The sequence below is a fragment of the Histoplasma capsulatum genome (assembly GCF_000150115.1).
Source record: "Histoplasma capsulatum G186AR genomic scaffold supercont2.17, whole genome shotgun sequence".
Classification (NCBI taxonomy): Eukaryota; Fungi; Ascomycota; class Eurotiomycetes; order Onygenales; family Ajellomycetaceae; genus Histoplasma; species Histoplasma capsulatum.
The window spans coordinates 349,193-368,689 of NW_025544817.1; the positions used below are offsets into that span (position 1 = coordinate 349,193).

Here is a 19,497-nt window from a genome sequence, read left to right on the forward strand (position 1 = left end):
AATATTCATCCATCAAACCCTCTCTCCAGGAAACATTTATACATCCGAAGTCAATCAATTTCTAGTAAGATATGGGAGGGGAATATCAAGCACTCCTTGCTTCGGCAATGATACATGACGGACTGTGATATCCATCTTCTTGTCAGATCGCATGGGGTTCTAGGCTTTGAAGGCTTTGACGCTCTTCCTCTCAGTCCGTTGCATGTGCTTCTCTAGAGCTATCTGCCGGACAGCCTGTTCCACATGCTCCGCAGGCGACAAAAAAAGAGGTCTGCAACTCAACGACCACGGAAATGTCCTTGGCTGTTTATTCCTGATCTTGGCAAGTTATTATGAAGTTGTTTGGTTTGTCCGTCACCTTCTGTTAAAGGGGATGCTAATACCGTTCTGTTGACAAAAAATATGGACTATACCCTTACATGCAATGTTTTATGCAGCTGTTGCAGCCTGCGGTGTGCCGGTGGCATAACAACCTCAGCCAGTTCTCCAGCTATGCCTTCCTTCGACGATGATGGGGGTTCCCCGGGCATTTTCTTATCGACTGGCACGCTCTTCTGCCGTACTCCCTTTGTCACGCTGCTTTGTTACCCTTGAACTTTTTGCGCCACGGCTCTTTTCTTTCCACAATCGAGCAGATTGCCGAGGCTCTTGGACCAGAGCAAGATCCGAGTTTACTTATCTCAGCGCTTGGAATAGGAGGTGGATTGGGGAAGGAACAGCCGATCATAACTACAGATGCTGGACTTTCCTAATACATCGATTATATGTTATTGTCTACAGCCGAAACGGCAGCTTCGACCCGATCTGGCTGCGGGGACCCTTACGGAACTTGACTCCAACACTTCATCACACTCCTCTTGCACGCTTCCTTGATGTCTGATGTGGACAGACATGATATTCTACGCCTCTCATTTTGTACCTCTGTGATATTTCTTACCTACCAGTCTGTTATACATGTTCTAAACAATGTCTCAGCCCTCAGCCCAAGAGGACAACGCCAGTGCAAACAATCCTGATGAACAACCTCATGATGCTGCTGTTGCAGGTGACGGCGCCGGTGAGGGCGCCGGTGGTGGTAAAAAGAAGAAAAACATAAATATCTCATGGCCCGCCTTAAAATTTTCCATGGGCAATCTTACGGTGACCTTCCAGGATATCAATTTGTCCCGACTCTTCCGACGGAAGAAGAAGGATAGTGATGGACCACCCGAAACGACCTTCAAAGAGGCTTTCAAGCTATACAAAAAAGAGTATTTTGACATATGGGCCAGCCTACTGGTAGGCTTTTTTTAATTTGGCCCTCTATTTCGTATCTATACCTTGGTCTGCGAGTTTCTACTGATGTTAAAAAATAACACTTTTCTTCTCGTTAGTTTTTGTTGAATGTGTTAGCATTTGTTGCTCTCTCCTCCTTCGTGACTGACAGATACGCGAAAGGCGTCGACTTCGACGGACACATCGTCAATGACCCATCGAATAGCATCGCACTAGATTTGAATGTCGTCCTGCTTTTGAGCGCTGTGCTTCCTCTCGCCGTTTCCGCCTCGGTAGTATACTTTTTGGTCTTCTTATTTTTTACGGATAAATTGGTTTGGGTCACTGGGTTATTGAATGTGAGTGCGAGTTTCGGCACTGGTGCTGTTTATCTTTATAGGCGCCAATGGGCTATCGGGGGTGTATTTACTGGGCTTGGACTCTTCGCGGTTATATACTTCGTGAACTGGATACCACGAATCCCATTCACTACAGTCTTGCTTCGATCGTCGGCCGCTGTGATAAGACGCCATGGATCGGTGAATATGATCTGCATTATGGGAAGTATGCTCACAGTCGGATTCGCTGCGTTGCTTTTCGTGACGCTCGTCACGACTTATATTGCATTCGATCCAGACGAAACGAAACCAAACCCTCTTTGTTATAACTACAGATGCAAATCTATTGCGACGAAGACGCTGATGACGTTTTCTGTCCTTTCCGCCTATTGGATCACTGAGTGGATCAAGAATACTATGCATGCTACTGTCGCTGGAGCGTATGGCTCATGGTATTTCTATGGCGGCAACTCAAAGGAGATGCCAACGAGACCATTGAGAAGTGCTTCAAGACGGGCCATCACTTATTCCTTTGGTAGCATATGCCTTGGAAGCCTGGTCGTCGGTGTGGTTGACTTGCTGCGCCAGCTGTGCAGCATCTCCGGACAGGAAGTGGTTGCTGATCAAACTATCGTCGGGAGGGCCACAACACATGTTGTGAGAGGAATAATGAGCTCGCTTCGACGAGTGACCAGCGTTTTCAATCGATATGCATTTTCCCATGTGGTACTGTACGGGAAACCCTATGGGTTAGCGGCTAAATATACGTGGCAAATGATGGAACACCACGGTATCGATGCGCTCGTCAACGATAGTATTGCTGCAACTACTGTAACCCTGGGATCTCTGTTTGTTGCGTACCTTTGTGCATTTGTAGCATATGTCGAGTTGGGATATACGACACCGGATTTCAACAGAACTGGGAGATTCACACCCGCTATCATGGCATACGCGTTCCTCTGCGGGTTTCAGATTTGCAAAGTGTATATGACACCAGTAGTCAGTGGGGTGGACACAACGTTTATGGCGATGGGGTTGGATCCAGAAGTTCTTGTGACCCAGCACCCAGATCTGTGGGAAGCCCTGTTACGTGTTTACCCTCGGATACAGGATAGGATTAATCCCTGATTGTCATGTTTCAACTTCTTCTCGCCTCAGGAGCAAGCTACAAGATAGCCGTTGATCCTCAACATTTGGGGTTCAGTACTGTCCCCCTTGTATTGCGGAAATCGCTTTGAGGTGGCTTGTTTTCCTTGGTCCCTTTTTCACTCTCTTTTGTATATTGTTATCTCTAGACATTCCTTGTTGTGTCTTGTCGTATAGTCACTCTTTCAATACGATACGTTTCCCTCTCTCCACTCGGGGAATATGTGCTTTCGTTAGAGCGTTCTGAATGACTAGCTTATTCACTCAGTTGATATCGCCATGAAGTATCCCTTACCTGAGTTCAGACACGATGCAGCTTTCAAGTTGCTGTCCTCCAAAAAATAGCGATCTTCTGTATAGTGGATAGGAGTTTATTTGGACGGCAACTCCTTGGGCTTACACCTCCATTGATATTCTTGAAATAATAGCTACCGCCCTTTTCTTTTTAACTTGAATTTATATCACAAGATCGGGAAACCATGAGGTGGGCGCTCAAAATGATATTAAGGTTTTAGGGCTGCGCCAAGCGCGCTTGTTTGTTAATTAAACGCCAGACAGTTTAGCGTCTCGCTTCACTCCTGAGAACAGGCCAGTCACTGTTACATGGGAAACAAAGTGGGTTTACAGTAAATCTTGAAGACTTGACCACGGCATAATTTAGCATCTCTGTTGCCCGTAATCTTGCCCAGGTAATGCCCGCTTTCCGAAAGCGGCAGGGAAAAGGTTGGAATGTCAGTCTTTTGAGGCCCGCATCACAGACATGATAAGTTGAGAAGCAGAGAGCAGTTTGCCATAGGCTGGCTTGCCATGATACTGGGAGCTGATTATGGTTTCCTTTAATACCATCTAATGCGTCATTTGCCGTTAACAAAAATGGCGGAAGACCGAGATTTGCTCGATGCTGTCCAGCGGCTTTACGCCGCAGTGGATAATTTGTCCAACAATGATGACACTCTAGACGCCTGGATAGCGAGAGAAGAAAATGAAGATCTAGCAGATGGGGAGAAGGAAATCGAGGCAGGCTTCCGATCGCAGCGTCGAAGGCGCGAAGTCCAATCTGATGAGGAGCTGAAAGCTGAGCTCGAGCGAGATTTTTTGAACCCTTCTCCTCGGTTTAGTATCCCGTGGTTGAATAAGTTGCAACAGTATGTGCCCTTCTCGCAAATTTTTTCTTTTCTTTTTTTCTTTTTTCTTTTTTCTACGCGCAAATTTTGATGAGTTTAATCTAGGCGATGGGAAGTTCCTCTGGACTACACGAACCTCATGGACCTGGCACCACCACAAACCCGTACAATCATCCGGTTTACCCGGGAAGGGCTGGAAGGCAAGGTTACTGGCTATCACGAGGTAACTGTTCCTGCAAGCAGCGCTACTGCGAAAAATTCTACGTCGCTGCTAAGGCGACCAGCAGGGCGTGCTGATTTCGTCCGCGGTGCTGCCGGATTCTTTCCGTTTGCACCTGGCGGACTGGAGGGCGTGGAAGCCATTGCTGAACTTGAGTCTGAAGCCCAAAGTGATGTGCATCAGAATTCTGCTGGAGGAAATGCATCGGGACTAGACAGAATCATTAATTTTGGCGTGGAGGGTGGCCTGTTGGAAGTTCCTCCGGGGTTTTCTAGGGGGTCGAAATTCGAGAAAACCAAACGCAAGGATGATGAAAGCGATGCTCGAGATGTTGAAAATACATTACAGCGGGAGGTGGAAGGCGTTAACGAACCGACGGAGGAGAGGCTTTCCCTTGGTGTAGAAAGAAACACCGGGACCGATGAACAACTCCAAGAGGGCATATCCAGTGACGAAGAGGAACAAGATATTGATTCTCTATTACCAGTTGAATACCCAGCTTTAGAACCAAGGAATCAGCTCCTCACATCCACTTCAAAGAAAGGGGGTAAAGAGTGGGCTCATGTGGTGGACATCAACAAGGAGATTACGAATTTTTACGACTTGGTACCGGATATGGCGAGGGAATGGCCCTTTGAGCTGGATACTTTCCAAAAGGAGGCAGTCTACCACCTGGAAAACGGAGATTCTGTTTTCGTTGCCGCTCATACATCTGCTGGAAAAACAGTTGTGGCAGAGTATGCGATCGCACTCGCAGCCAAGCACATGACAAAAGCCATTTACACATCACCGATTAAAGCCTTGAGTAATCAGAAGTTTCGCGACTTCAGAAATACATTTGAGGATGTGGGAATTCTGACCGGAGACGTCCAGATTAACCCCGAGGCGAGCTGTTTGATCATGACGACGGAAATTCTGAGGAGCATGCTTTACCGCGGCGCTGATCTTATTCGCGATGTAGAGTTTGTCATTTTCGACGAGGTGCACTACGTAAATGACCTGGAAAGAGGCGTGGTTTGGGAAGAAGTCATTATCATGCTACCAGAACATGTTACTCTAATTCTTCTGTCCGCTACGGTACCAAACACATACGAATTTGCCTCCTGGGTAGGCAGGACTAAGAAGAAGGACATCTATGTTATTTCAACCCCCAAACGCCCTGTCCCATTGGAGCATTACCTCTGGGCGGATAAGAGCATGCACAAAATTGTCGACTCAAACAAAAACTTTATCGAGAAAGGATGGAAGAAGGTAGATGACATTCTATCCGGGCGGGACAAACTTCGCACTCAGAAAGCGGCGGACGCCCAGTCCAATAATAACAGAGGTGGTCATGGAGATAGAGGTCGTGGTGGGCAGCCCCAACGTGGTAACCAACGAGGTGGGCCCCAGCGTGGTGGCACTCAACGTGGAGGCGTCCAACAACAACAACGAGGCGGTACACAGCAGCGGGGCAGAGGCCAACCTGCACCTCATAGAGCCGGCAATATCGCCAGAACAGGTCGAGGCGGTGGGCGAACGACCGTTGCACAAGACAGAAATGTCTGGGTCCATCTGGTGCAACATTTGCGAAAAGAAAACCTGTTACCCGCGTGTGTTTTTGTATTTTCCAAGAAGAGATGCGAGGAAAATGCGGATTCCTTGTCTAACCAAGATTTTTGCACGGCAGCAGAAAAGAGTTCTATCCATATGATTATTGAAAAGTCGCTGGCAAGGCTGAAGGCAGAAGATAGAGTCCTTCCACAAATTCGTCGGGTTAGGGAGCTGCTGAGTAGGGGTATCGGGGTTCATCATGGTGGTCTCTTACCTATCATTAAGGAAATCGTTGAGATATTATTCGCAAAGACCTTGGTGAAAGTGCTGTTTGCGACGGAAACTTTTGCGATGGGTCTGAATCTGCCAACCAGGACTGTTGTATTTTCTGGCTTCCGAAAACATGACGGAAGGTCCTTTAGAGACCTTCTCCCTGGTGAATATACTCAGATGGCAGGGAGAGCAGGTCGCCGTGGTCTTGACACAGTGGGATCAGTGATCATTGTTACGTCTGGTAGGGATGAGGCGCCACCCGCTAGCACTCTGCGACGTATGATTCTAGGCGATCCGACTAAGCTTCGATCTCAATTCCGACTTACATATAATATGATATTGAACCTCCTGCGAGTAGAAGCCTTGAAGATTGAAGAAATGATCAAGCGAAGCTTCAGTGAAAATGCAACGCAAGCGCTCCTGCCGGAGCACCAGAAACAAGTGCAACTATCTGAGGCCAGTTTAGAGAAAATAAAACGGGAGCCATGCGCCATATGTGATATCGACATGGAAGCTTGCCACAATGCTGCCGTGGAGTATTCGCGTCTCACTGCCAAACTTCATATTAAGCTCCTTGCATCACCTGTGGGACGACGATTATTTTTAGCCAAGACAGTGGTCGTCTTTAAAAAGGTGACGAATTACGCATTGGATTTTAATTAATGAGATTTGCTAATATTGGCTACTTTCCTACAGAACGGCGTCAGGACAGTTGGTATGCTTGCTCGCGAAGGCATGGCTCCTGGGCCGAACCTTAACCTAGAGGTGTTCGAATTTGGCCCGATCAATGGTAGCCGGCATCCAAGTGATATCCTTCCATATTTGCCAGCGTTTCGGCATTTATTTTCGCCACTGTCGACGGAACCCAACGAGATGGTGCTGAAGACATACAAGATCCCGCTTGAAGACCTTGAATGCGTAACTTCGACTGTTTTAAAAATAGGTGGTCCAACATGGTATTTGAATATTAAGAAAGGTAAACGGGAACCCACCTTTTTTAATAGCTACATTAATTGGTCTGATTCAATTGTTTTTTCTTTTTCTTTTGGCCTGTTGCTAACCCGTTGTAGAATCATTGAAAGTTGCACAGAAAGACCTTGCCCCGTTATGTACCTCGTGGAAAAGCAGGTCGTGGGACGAATTGGCGTGGGACCGAGTCAAAGATCTTCAAGTAGTCGAGATCTTAAATCAGCGACAGGCACAAGTTGTCATCATCGAATCCAGCAATTGTTTGCGATGCCCACAATTTCTGAAACATGTAGGTTTAAAAAAGCGTTGTTCTCCCCGACTAACATTGATTTTATTGGGCAATGCTGATGCTTGGGCAGTTTGAGATGCAACATGACGAATGGCAGGTTAAAGAAAACATCTCACAGTTAAAGCAATTAATGTCGGATCAAAACTTGCAACTGTTACCCGACTACGAGCAGCGTATTTTGGTCTTGAAGGATCTTGGCTTCGTTGATGAGGCTTGTCGAGTCCAATTGAAGGGGAAAGTTGCCTGTGAGGTAGGTTATTGTGCCATCCACGTAAAATCATTTTCAATCTCAAAAAATTGACACCATCTATATCTAGATTCATTCAGCCAATGAGCTAGTCCTGACAGAATTAATTCTGGAAAATGTGTTTGCAGAATACGAGCCAGAAGAGATCGTTGCTCTGCTGTCAGCCTTCGTCTTCCAAGAAAAGACGGAGAGCGTACCGACACTCACGCCGCGACTTGAAAAGGGCAAAGAGGCCATAATCAAGATATCGGAAAGGGTAAATGACTTCCAAATCCAGCACCAGGTCATCCTATCGAGTGATGACTCCAATGACTTCGTGAGCAAGCCCCGATTCAGCCTTGTCGAGGTGGTGTACGAATGGGCGCGGGGAATGTCATTCAACCGAATCACAGATTTGACAGATGTGATGGAAGGAACGATTGTACGTGTTATCACACGGTTAGACGAAACCTGTCGGGAGGTAAAGAGTGCTGCTAAGCTGGTGGGCGATCCAACACTCTATAACAAGACGCAACAGGCACAAGAGCTGATCAAGCGCGACGTAATATTCGCCGCGTCCCTTTACATGTAAAAGAATGACCATTAGTACTGGCCAACTGATGCATCGTCAAAGTTTATCCTTGAACAGTTGGTGTTGCTATGAATCGTGCTGTGTGCGGGAATGTGTTTGCCAATAGGATTCAAACTAACAATTGATGTGTGACGCCGGAAGAAGCCAGCTATCGATATTTTTATATTGGAGTCTGCCGGGGTCTTTGGGATATAAAGTAGATAATCGAATGAGATGGTTGTATCCTCGCCTTTTTCGATCCATAGCTTTCACTGTATTTGGACGAATTATCTTTTTCTTTTATTATTGTTTTTACGAATTAGCGCCAGATAAAAAAAGTAAATAAATAAGAGGTGGTTGTGGATAGGAAAAAAAAGGTTCAAGCATCCATGCTAACCTCAATTTTAAAACTGTAAACCCCACCGACCGATCTGTGCTTTCTCATCTTTTCTGCCCAACTTCCCTCTCCACAAAACACTCCCATCACCACATCCTCCTACACGTCCCAATCACCCACGCTACGTCGCGCAGCTTGGACCGAGGCAACTACCTGCCTTGTTTTAACTTGGAATTCTAGATCTGCCCCTCCTCTGGCCTGGTGCTGGGGGGTTGTTATAAGCACGAGATGGATGTCGCAGGCCTCCGAGACCGTATCCAAGCGACCCTCAACACCAATGCGGATACTCGACAACAGGCAGAGGCAGACCTGAAATTCGTATGTTATTCAATTAGAATTTCTGAATATGTATGTCGGTAATCCCGCTAACTCTTTTGTGCCATTATATTAGGCTGAGGAGCAGCCTGGATTCGTCAATGCGCTGTTGGATATTTTACAGGCGGAGCAGGACAATGGAGTTCGACTATCGAGTAAGAAAACAACCCGGCCATGTTTATATTTATTTGCCTCGAAAACACATAAACGTCTTCTCGTCCGCTTGGTTAGCCATAGTTATAGGCTATTGTGTCTTGTGTATTGCTGACTCAAATCTCCTGTTTTCCCTTCCCACCTTTAGCGGTGGTATATCTGAAAAATCGGGTCACTCGAGGATGGGCTCCTGCCGAAGAACAATCCATTCACAAAGCCATTCCGGATGAAGACCGAGCTCCATTCCGAGCTCGTATTATCCCTTTACTCGCCTCCTCCCCGCCCGCCGTTCGATCTCAGTTGGCCCCTATCCTTTCCAAGGTCCTCCAATACGATTTTCCTTCAAGATGGCCTGACTATATGGACGTGACTGTCCAGCTACTCAATACCAACGACGCAAACTCAGTCTTTGCGGGTTTGCAGTGTCTGCTGGCAATATGTCGTGTTTACAGATTCAAGGCGAGCGACAAGAGGGGGGATTTTGAGAAAGTGGTGGAAGTCTCGTTTCCGCGATTACTGGATATTGGGTCTCGACTTATCAATGAGGAAAGCATCGAAGCGGGGGAGATGCTGCGGACAGTTGTCAAAGCGTATAAGAACGCCACCTATGTGGGTGATGAAAACTTTCATTTCCGATAGCGCTATGGGCCTCGGGATCCTAGATGGTTTTTACTGACGCGGAAATTTTTCGGTTCTACAGTTTGAAATGCCAAATTTCCTGATGACCCATCAAGCAACGGTCGATTGGTGCACTTTGTTCTTGAGAGTCATTGGAAAAATCCCTCCCGCAAGTTCCCTGCTAGAAGATGTAGATGAGCGGGACCTTAACCATTGGTGGAAAGCCAAAAAATGCTCTTATGCCAATTTGAACCGTCTATTTGTTCGGTACGTTCATGGGTCAATTTATATTTTGAAAGGAAAGACGATCTAACCAGTTGCGATATACTCATAGTTACGGCAACCCTAATCTTATCGGCAAATCCAGCTCGAACAGATACACCCAGTATGCCAAGATTTTCATCTCGACCTTTGCCCCCGAGATTCTGAAGGGTTACCTGGGGGAAATCGATAAATGGGTCAACGGACAATGGCTAAGCAAGCCTGCACTTTCTTATACTTTGGTCTTTCTGCAAGACTGTGTCAAGCCAAAAATTACATGGGACCATCTGAAACCTCATATGGATAATCTCATTCAACACCTAATTTTCCCAGTACTCTGCCAGTCTGATGAAGATATTGAGCTTTTTGAGACAGACCCTTCAGAGTATTTGCACCGGAAGTTGAATATATATGAAGAGGTTTCTGCACCAGATGTCGCAGCTACAAACTTCCTCGTAGCGCTGACACAAAGCCGGAAGAAGCAGACATTTTCTATCTTGAGTTTCATAAACGGGGTTGTGAGCAAGTACGAATCGTCTCCAGATGACCAAAAACTTCCTCGCGAAAAGGAGGGCGCCCTTCGCATGATTGGCACATTGGCTTCCGTAATTTTGGGCAAGAAGAGCCCTATTGCTGACCAAGTCGAGTACTTTTTCGTCCGCCACGTTTTCCCAGAATTTAAAAGCCCCCACGGCTATCTCCGCGCACGGGCTTGCGACACTTTGGAAAAGTTCAATGAACTAGACTTCAATGACACCAACAACCTCATGGTAGTTTATAGAAATATTTTGGATGCATTGGCCGACCCTGAACTTCCCGTGAGAGTGGAAGCTGCCCTTGCCCTCCAGCCGCTTATTCGCCATGATGTTATCCGGACCTCGATGCAAACTAGTATCCCACAAATCATGCAACAGCTCCTCAAGCTCTCTAATGAAGTGGATTTGGATCCGCTTGCAAGCGTCATGGAAGACTTCGTTGAAGCGTTCTCGGCAGAACTCACTCCTTTTGCTGTGGCTCTGTGCGAGCAACTGAGAGATACCTACTTGCGTATTATCGGAGATATGCTTGATGAACGAAAAAATACCTCGAAAGGCGATGAAGACATTTACGGCGATTTCCTAGATGACAAGAGCATTACTGCCTTGGGAGTACTCCAAACCATAGGAACTCTCATTTTAACTCTGGAAAGCACACCAGATGTTCTTCTACACCTCGAAACCATTTTAATGCCTGTCATCACAATTACCCTTGACAATAAACTCTATGGTAGGATTGCTTGTATCCCTATTCATTGACCCAACGCTAACTGCAAACCGTACAGATTTGTATACCGAAGTCTTTGAGATCATCGATTCTTGCACTTTCGCCGCCAAGTCTATCTCTCCAACGATGTGGCAAGCATTTGTCCTCATGCACAAGACTTTCAAATCCGGAGCGGAGTTGTATCTTGAAGGCTAGTTAATGATTTCCATAAACTAAATGACTTGCGAAACTAATGTTGCTATTTATAGATATGTTGCCAGCTTTAGATAATTTTGTAACCTTTGGCTCCTTTACTTTGACGCAAAACCCCGCCTACCTTCAAGCTCTTGTTGGTATGGTGGAAGACATTTTCCATGACGAGAAAGTTGGAGGCGTTGATAGAATCTGTGGGTGCAAACTTGCAGAGGCTCTCATGCTTAACCTTCGAGGCCAAGTCGATCAATATATCCCAACATTCATCTCATTAGCGATGGCGGTATTGAATTCGAATGAAACGCATGCCAAGTCTTACCGGATTCACCTCATGGAGATGGTTATCAATGCCATTTACTATAACCCCTTGCTATCGCTCCAATTCCTGGAGTCCAAAGAATGGACCAACAAATTCTTCAGTACTTGGTTTTCGAATATGGACATGTTTACCAGGGTCCATGACAAGAAGCTTTGCATCGTTGCCATCAGCGCACTATTGACCTTGCGAGGGAATGATGTGCCTGCAAGCGTACAACCAGGCTGGCCCCGCCTCCTACAGGGGATTAGCAAGCTTTTCCAGACCCTTCCAGCGGCCTTGAAGCGTATGTTCACCATGATACCTCTTTTTGGTTAAACGTAGGCTCGATGCTGACCAAATTCTAGACCGCGAAGAAGCTACTTCTAATGTCGATTTAAGTTATTATGAAGGGGACGATGATGACGACTCGAATAATGATTGGAGTGGCGAAGTGGAGTGGACAGCACAAGATGAAGATGAGGGTCCTGATGGAGACCTTGACGACGAGAGTCAATCTTATGTTGAGTTCTTAAACCAAGAAGTAAGATTTTAACATTTTATGGATTAAAGATACTTATTTCAGCGGCTGCTAAGATTCACTTCACAGGCTATGAAATACTCAGCGATGCCCGGCAATGAGGACGATGACCTTGACGAAAAGAGTTTGCTTGAGAGTCCATTGGATAAAATTGAGCCGTATAGCTTATTCAAGAACGTTTTGATGAGTGAGTTCACTCCAACTTTTTTTCGCTTGTCCTCGTTGACTCTGAGATACTGACATGTTGCCCTTCAGATCTACAACAAGAGCAACCGGCCCTTTACGAAAACCTGACCAAAATCCTTAATTCCGAAGAGCAACAAATTATTCAGACCGTTGTCAACGAAGCCGATGCGCAGGCATTAGCTTTTGAGAATGCAAATGCTGCGGCGGCAGCGGCAGCAGCAGCACAGGCAAATGGTGGTTCATAATCTTTCTAGCCAGCAACAGCAAAAAGCAAAAAAACAGAGACGAAAAGACAAAAAATGCAATAAAATGAGAATGACATAAAAGACGACAAAAGCTTTTTTAGTTTTTATTCATATCAATCCCCCCTACTTTATTAGCGTCATCTACCTACATACCACACATATCCTCCACTCCCCTGGGCACCAACATGAGCTTTTCAAAGTGGGCAGATATATCCCCCTTTGTTTTACGAACACTCCCTTAGTTTCCTCCCTTCTATCTCAATTCAAATGTCACCGATTCTAGTTTGTGGGTCTACTCTCCGATTCCAGAAAGACAGCTTTTCTATTCTCACGATTTGTTTTTCTTTTTCATTTTCTCTTCCTTTTTTCATTTTTTTTTTCCACCCCATCGCTCGTCCTTCAAGCGCTTAGTCCTTCATCTTCTTCGCCCCATCGTTCTTTTTAGTCCCTCTTACCCTTTCGTATTCTATTCTACACTGATTTTCATTAGATAGTTTTCATTCCCACGTCTACCCAGGAACCCCCAGCGATACAACTCCATTTCATTGGCCTTGCACCAACCCTCCAGCCTCTCCACTCACGGGACCGGTTAAGTATCACTGGGATTATTCTCTGTGTATTATGAAAGCCATGTTCCACACTGGAAGCTATAGGTTGTTGCCTAGCCTATCTTCATCTCACTCCTCCAAACTCTGATATCATCGCGCCCCTTGATCTAGACTCCTATTACTATATATACCGACCTCGGGAGGCGGCAATGCATTAGTTAAGCACATTTCTCATTCCCACCCAATTTCAACTTGCTTTTTTTTTTCAAATCATTCTCTGGAAATCTCTGGCGCAATGCAATCTAACGTAAAACTAGACAAGAGGGCGGGTATATATAAGAACGATATAAAATCAATATACATCAAACCACATATGTGGAATGAAACCTGATTCTTACACTTTTCTCCAGGGTGTGCATATGCACAAAATATTACCACTTAAGAAAAAGCCTACGCGGTACAAAAAATATGTAAATTTCAATATAACACGCTCACGTCCTAGCATCTCCTAAGTGGGCTAAGGAATTCATGGAGAAGGAACTCGGGTGTCCAACCAACTTGTTGTAACCACAGGAAAATTGCCATTACGAAGGGAAGATGTCCCCCTTGCCTGACGACGAATGAACGAACAATCAAGGAAAGTTTTGCCAAAACGATACTATTCCGCTCACACCTAAAAACAGGCAAAAGTCCTCTCTTCCTACCATTGATATCATAGAGCAGAACAATAGGGAATCAAATTTCCTTAGTGGGTTGCGTGTTGTTAGTCGGCGGACGGGGAACAGACGTCATCATGATGTTTTTTTTGTCCAAGTTTTGCAAGAAAACTCAAAACAATCCCCCCCTTGGAACTTGATATTTATACGTGGGTTGTACGTAACGTGTGTCAAATGGATTAACGAACATACGGTGAGACCCAAATATACCAAAGAAAGACTTCACCGGCCGATCTCATCACATCTTATTCCTGTGTTGTACGAGACGGAGGAAGAAAAAAGGTCGGGAACAAACACTACAACCTCGCATATATATACAGAGCAGCCACATACTCTCCAACCCTCCCCCCCCAAAATATCCGCAAGTATGTCCTCCCGTCACGCCGGCCGCCAATCCCCTTCCCCCTCCCGCCAAACCGGACCTCAAGAATCCGACATCCCTGGCTGGACCGGAAAAGCCGAGCAGACAGCTACAGATTCGGAACAACCCCTGCGGAACCTGGCGAGCGGCAGTGAACGGACTGGTGGACATCACGGTGGCGGGTGTGGTATCCGCGTTCCGGGGGCAATGGTTGATGCGGAGGGGAATGTGCATTTGCAGAGTAACCCAGTGCATGCGCTTGAGGAGGAATCGGCGACAAAGACGGCGAAGAAGGGGCCTGTGGGGATGAAGGGGAGGTAGGCTTGGTTGGGCTTTGTTTGTTTCGGTCCATATTGGGTGATGATGATGATGATGATGATGATGATGATGATGATGATGATGATGGAAAGGGGTGGGTTGATGGGTGTTCTTGTTTATTTATTATTATCATTATTATTATTTACCTCTACTTGTTACGGATTCGTTGTTTTGGTTTTGATGAATTGGTAAACATGGAAATGAGTGAGCGTGATCGTGGGGACCGGATACATCTCCTATATCTTTCCAGAGGAAATCCAATTTTTGAAACAAGGTAGTTCTGCAATAATAGCATAGGACCCATTCGTTAAAGATTTGAAAACGATGCGAGCTACAGGGGTAGACAGATACATCAAAAGAGTTTGCAGAGCAAAAACAACTCAAAAAAGCTTAAGCAAATATCACAAATTCAGGCGATGAGAATTTCAGGTTATCATACCATATCATAATCGTTGTCGACGCTGCCATTCCAGGGACAATGACACCGGGAAGCCTAAAAGCCATCAAAAGGACATAAAGGGGAAAAAAAAGCAATAACCCCTCTCAGTATATTACTGTCAGACCTAATCATCTCATCTTCCCTTTACCGAGTTATTATTCCTCCAACGGCATTTCATGTCGCTCTCTTCTCCGTCTCCTCAGAGTGGACATCATGACTTGCCTCTGCTTTTTCCTTCCCCTCAACCCCCTCCGCCTCTTCCGCCTTCCCACTCTTCAAATCCGCCAGCCTTCTCGCCTCATTATGGATGTCCCTCACCTGTTTATCACTCTGCAGATAGAAATCTCTCACCTTCTGCCCCGTCGGTGTGCCCAGGGCCTTCTCAAAGTACGAACTAAGTCCGCGCAGGCCACTTGCAGCCTTATCGGAGATGCCATAGCTACTATCGATGTCCTTGGCCTTATCAGTGGCGTGGAACTTGGCGTTGAAGTTGTCCAGCGCGTTCCGGAAACGCGTGGAGAAGCCGTGCTTCTTGTCGAGGGAGATGGCCTGTTGGATCGCGTGGTCGCTGATCACGTAGCCGTGCGCGAGGTATTCGGCGATTATGCGAGAGCGGGGCTTGTCTTCTTGTTCAATGTCGTGGATGCCCGCGGTGTCGTTTTTGGATTCAGGGGATTCCGCGTGGGCTTTGGGGCCGGCTAGCTGATCGATGGATGCGGCTGCTGTTACCTTGACGGAGGACGGACCAAGTTGGGTATTGTCGAGCAGAAGGGCGGTTTTGGCAGCGCTGGAGCGTACCTGTTTAGTATTTGATAGTTTTGATTTCCACAAATGTGTATGTAGGGCTTGGAAGGTGGGGGGCTCACGCTTCTTTCTCAAATGTTACTGTTGCTGACTGTGGAGCGTCTTGCTCGCCTGAGCTAGGGGTAATTGATAGAGAGGTTATTTTTCCACTAGAATATAACTGTTGGTAGCTGCATTTATAGAATAGCATGAACAGGGAAGGATAAAGACAGTAATACATACCAAAAACTGAAGAAATCTCTTACTTCCTTCTCACTCGTCTTGGGTGAGATATCCGCGACGTGGACGGTGGTGTGGGAGGACATCGTTGAAGAGAACTTGAATGTAACAGTACTAGCAGTATTGGTATGATCGCCCTACGCGGGGGTGAACACTGAACAGTGGTAGAGTAGGATTCGTTATTGGATGGGTTGAAGTTGTATTGAAGACCTCCAGCGCAAAGCAAGACCGGGGAGACGCTCTACAGGTAGATATAGAGCTGTGCGAGAAGATGAGGTTTGTTTGCACATCGCAACATTCAGCCTTGGAAGTTGTTCCGCGTCGTCATCGAGGGGTTGAGCCGTGACTGCGCCACATGTGACGTCGTTGCTGCCGTGGCTGTTGCGGCTCTCAAGCCACACCAGGGTGCGCTGGATGTTTGCATGTGAAAATCAGGCGATTTACGGAAGCCTCAAAATGGAATGAAAACAAGATCAGATATTCTTTTATTGTCGTAAAAACGATGTGCACTTCAGTTAACCTTGTACTTGAGCTTGTTTACATTAACCCCCGCACTGTGGTTGATCAAAATAAAAAGTAACCCTTTTTTCGTCATGGGTTGACAAAAAGAAGAGGGGAAAGGAAATTGTGAAAGAAAGAGAAAGACGACGGATTTTAAAAGAAAATATAAAAATAGTGTAAGGCAATGTGGTCTCATGTGTCGTGAAATAATAGTGATATCGTGGTTACGTTAAAACTTGGGGTCATTAGAAGAAGATGAGAAATTTCATCCCATGGAAACAAGTAGAGTGAAACAACAATTAGGTGGGGAAGGAAGAATAAGCAAAAAAGAAAGGAAGGAAGTTAACGGCGGTGCATCAGCAGGTAGCTACATCCTTATATCTCGAGAAGTCCAAGACCATTTGTCCTTCAAGGAACCTAATGCTTCACCGCCTGATAACGCGATCGTCAGCAATCGATGCCTCCCTTAATTCAGTCGAAAGACTAGACGTGGTTGTGGCAGTGTGGTCGTCCTCCGTCGTGCGCTGCTGTTGTGGAGGCGGCGATGGAGCAGGTGTTTGACGGTAATCTTTCAAATTGGCTTCAAGTTCTCGAATTCGTCGGCGGAGAATGTCATTTTCCCGCTTCACCGCTTCGAGTTCTGCTCGATGGTAAGCTGCTTCTTCGTACCTTGATAAAACAGAAGAGGACGTGGAGCCGGATCGTGCGCGGTCTGCTGAAGTGGTGGAGAGTTGAGAAGGCGGGAGTGGGACTGTGTGCGAGGTCATGGATGTGCGGTGGGAAGGGGGATATGCCGTGCTTTGGTTGGACATGTGGTGGTGGTGCGATGAATAGTCTGCCTGGTGTTGGTTTGGCGAGGAGAGCAATGGTGAAGCGTTTCCGGACTGATGACGTGATGTTACGGACGCCTCGCGACTGAGACTTCCCCGGGGAATGTCAAGGGATGGGCGTGAAGAGGAGGATGGCGCTTCCCTTTCACGAGAGGGGGCAATGCTTGTCACCCCACCTGCTATCACCCCTGATGCTGCTCCCGCAACGCTCCTGGAACTAATGTTCGAAGATGATCGGTTGCGGCGTGACGCAGTGGGATGTTGTGGATCTGAGGAGTCATTAAGATTGGTAGACGTCGAGGATGCCGTGGATGCTACTGAGGCTGTCTGCTGGCGGAGGAGGGTGAGTTCTCGCGTGAGACGGTTTACCTGATTTTTTGATATTCGTCAGTCAAGTCATCACTCTCCAGGAGAAGGGGGAGGAGTTAATTCCGTACCACTGCTTCCTGCTCCTTCTCTAGCTCTAAATGTAGATCGGCAACAGTAAGGGGTCGGGGATGTCGGATTGGCCCTGTGAAGAAATGAATTGCTATGGTTAGCACACAGTAGAACACGGGAGAAGGGTATGGCAGTGAAAGAGAAGCAGAAAATAACCCATACCTGGACCAACCCCCACTCCAGTATTATCGCCAGACGCAAGGCCGGGTGACGTGGGGAAATGCGGAACTGGAGGCGGACCCATGACTTGCGAGACTCGTCGAGACACTGAAGGAGAGGCTTGAGCGGATGTTGAGCTGGTTGCAGTAGGTTGCAGCACGCCCGTTGACAGTGCTCTAGAAGGGCCCCGCGGGTGTGGAGAAGGAGGAACAGAATTTAGATCGGGGGCCATTATTCTAAGAGGACGTCGAGTTGACTTTTATTTGTAGATAAAGAGGTGCAGCGGATATATCCGTGATGTTATTTGCTCGGAGTTGGTGTTGTCAAGATCTTAGGTTGAACTATGGTGGATATCGGGCAAGGTGCACTTCGTTACGTGAATTTGGAGGGCATGGGGTTCGAGAGGCAGGCGCTAGACTGGCTGGCAGAATGCCAACTGATCTTCCGTTCTCCGTAGTGCAGTCATACACCAGATTCCGGTTGTTATTGACGGCTGGTTTTTGAGATGAGTCGTTCGTTGTCAAATCTCTCGAATCTCCAAGTGGAGAGAGTGGACACGAACATGGAAGAGGGAAGCCAATCAGCGTGTGTAGATAGGCAACAGTCAGTGCCAGAGTTCATCAGCCCATCCGCCCACCATGCAGATTCCTATCTGCCAATGCCTGTCTGCATGCTCTGGCGCTGGCTGTCTCTGTGCAGGTTGGTGCGGGTTGTTCGAGGCTGCGGGAACGGGCAACGGAGCGGAGACTCGTCGCTGACGAGCCCTCGTCAGGAAGTATTCAATTGACCCTCAACAAACTGGATATCAATCAGAGACAACAACAGCAACAGCAACAGCATGGACAAATCACGACAACATGCTGGCAACCTGGCTGGAGTTGAATCTTACATATGACCCTCGCAATAGTTGCATATTGTTATTGCTATTGTCATTATTGTTATTATTATTATTATTATTATTATTATTATTATTATTATTATTATTATTATTATGTAGGAGACTCCACCGTGTTGTCTGTATTTGGTTGGCCTGTTTCATGATCATTCTTTCAAAGGTTCCCAGTCCTTGTATTGTGGTGGATGTAAAGCTTGTGAAAACAGAATTTTCTGCCACCCCCTGAAAAGTAGTAGCAAAACACTGCAAAAATAACCAAAATATCCATGTATCTCTAGAATCATTCAAATATCATTCAATTCATTCAAATACACATCTTTATCATCAAATATATATCTTTATCATCAAATCTGTCAATATGTCTTCTCAGCTCAGCAAATTTATCATCAATAAGATTATACATTTTCTAAATAATAGTTATATATCTACTCAGATTGTGCAGATCATTGAGTGTCATCTGATTACTATATATTAAATTCAATAAAATATTCACTGTTTTGAAACTGCTAGAAGTTCTTATTTAATATAAGATATAAAATCAAAGATTATATCAGATATCTTGTTAGATTTGAAGAATTTTTTTGAGATATATTCAACTGTATATTGTGATGAAGCTGTCTGCTTTATGAAGAATGAATTTGATATTAATATTCACTCTCAATTAATATCTAGATTGTTGAAGAAACTGAATTTGATATAAAAAAAAATAATTAATTATTATAATTATCACTTATAAAACCTGCTAATCTATCAGTTCTATTTAATATAGATTAAACTTATAATCACTCAATATAATAAAAAACTTTGAGCTGAATGATGTATTCAAATTACTCAGTATCAATCTAATCAATTTATATTTT

At 45.8% G+C, this 19,497-nt stretch overlaps 6 protein-coding genes across 6 annotated transcripts; 4 read left to right on the top strand and 2 right to left on the bottom strand.

Moving 5' to 3' along the window:
* Positions 1 to 966: 966 nt before the first annotated feature.
* On the top strand, positions 967 to 2,720 carry HCBG_08745 (uncharacterized protein; the record flags this gene model as incomplete). The annotated part of the gene is made up of 2 exons (XM_045435794.1): positions 967 to 1,278; positions 1,374 to 2,720. The coding sequence occupies 2 exons, from the start codon at positions 967 to 969 to the stop codon at positions 2,718 to 2,720; spliced, it is 1,659 nt and encodes a 552-aa protein (XP_045283586.1).
* An 891-nt stretch (positions 2,721 to 3,611) lies between these two features.
* HCBG_08746 (translation repressor) lies at positions 3,612 to 7,964 on the top strand (the record flags this gene model as incomplete). Its single annotated transcript, XM_045435795.1, has 7 exons — positions 3,612 to 3,883; positions 3,968 to 6,165; positions 6,247 to 6,521; positions 6,585 to 6,864; positions 6,959 to 7,146; positions 7,217 to 7,396; positions 7,464 to 7,964. 7 exons carry the CDS (start codon positions 3,612 to 3,614, stop codon positions 7,962 to 7,964), a joined length of 3,894 nt encoding a protein of 1,297 aa, XP_045283587.1.
* A 604-nt stretch (positions 7,965 to 8,568) lies between these two features.
* HCBG_08747 (importin-7) lies at positions 8,569 to 12,635 on the top strand (the record flags this gene model as incomplete). The annotated part of the gene is made up of 10 exons (XM_045435796.1): positions 8,569 to 8,658; positions 8,732 to 8,810; positions 8,957 to 9,417; positions 9,509 to 9,693; positions 9,761 to 10,953; positions 11,009 to 11,140; positions 11,199 to 11,744; positions 11,806 to 11,981; positions 12,048 to 12,165; positions 12,234 to 12,635. The coding sequence occupies 10 exons, from the start codon at positions 8,569 to 8,571 to the stop codon at positions 12,407 to 12,409; spliced, it is 3,156 nt and encodes a 1,051-aa protein (XP_045283588.1).
* A 1,405-nt stretch (positions 12,636 to 14,040) lies between these two features.
* On the top strand, positions 14,041 to 14,355 carry HCBG_08748 (uncharacterized protein; the record flags this gene model as incomplete). Its single annotated transcript, XM_045435797.1, has 1 exon — positions 14,041 to 14,355. One exon carries the CDS (start codon positions 14,041 to 14,043, stop codon positions 14,353 to 14,355), a length of 315 nt encoding a protein of 104 aa, XP_045283589.1.
* A 288-nt stretch (positions 14,356 to 14,643) lies between these two features.
* On the bottom strand, positions 14,644 to 15,900 carry HCBG_08749 (Vip1 protein; the record flags this gene model as incomplete). Its single annotated transcript, XM_045435798.1, has 3 exons — positions 14,644 to 15,578; positions 15,658 to 15,744; positions 15,818 to 15,900. 3 exons carry the CDS (start codon positions 15,898 to 15,900, stop codon positions 14,966 to 14,968), a joined length of 783 nt encoding a protein of 260 aa, XP_045283590.1.
* Positions 15,901 to 16,740: 840 nt separating this feature from the next.
* HCBG_08750 (uncharacterized protein) lies at positions 16,741 to 17,974 on the bottom strand (the record flags this gene model as incomplete). The annotated part of the gene is made up of 3 exons (XM_045435799.1): positions 16,741 to 17,514; positions 17,583 to 17,656; positions 17,746 to 17,974. 3 exons carry the CDS (start codon positions 17,972 to 17,974, stop codon positions 16,741 to 16,743), a joined length of 1,077 nt encoding a protein of 358 aa, XP_045283591.1.
* Between the last annotated feature and the right edge of the window lie 1,523 nt (positions 17,975 to 19,497).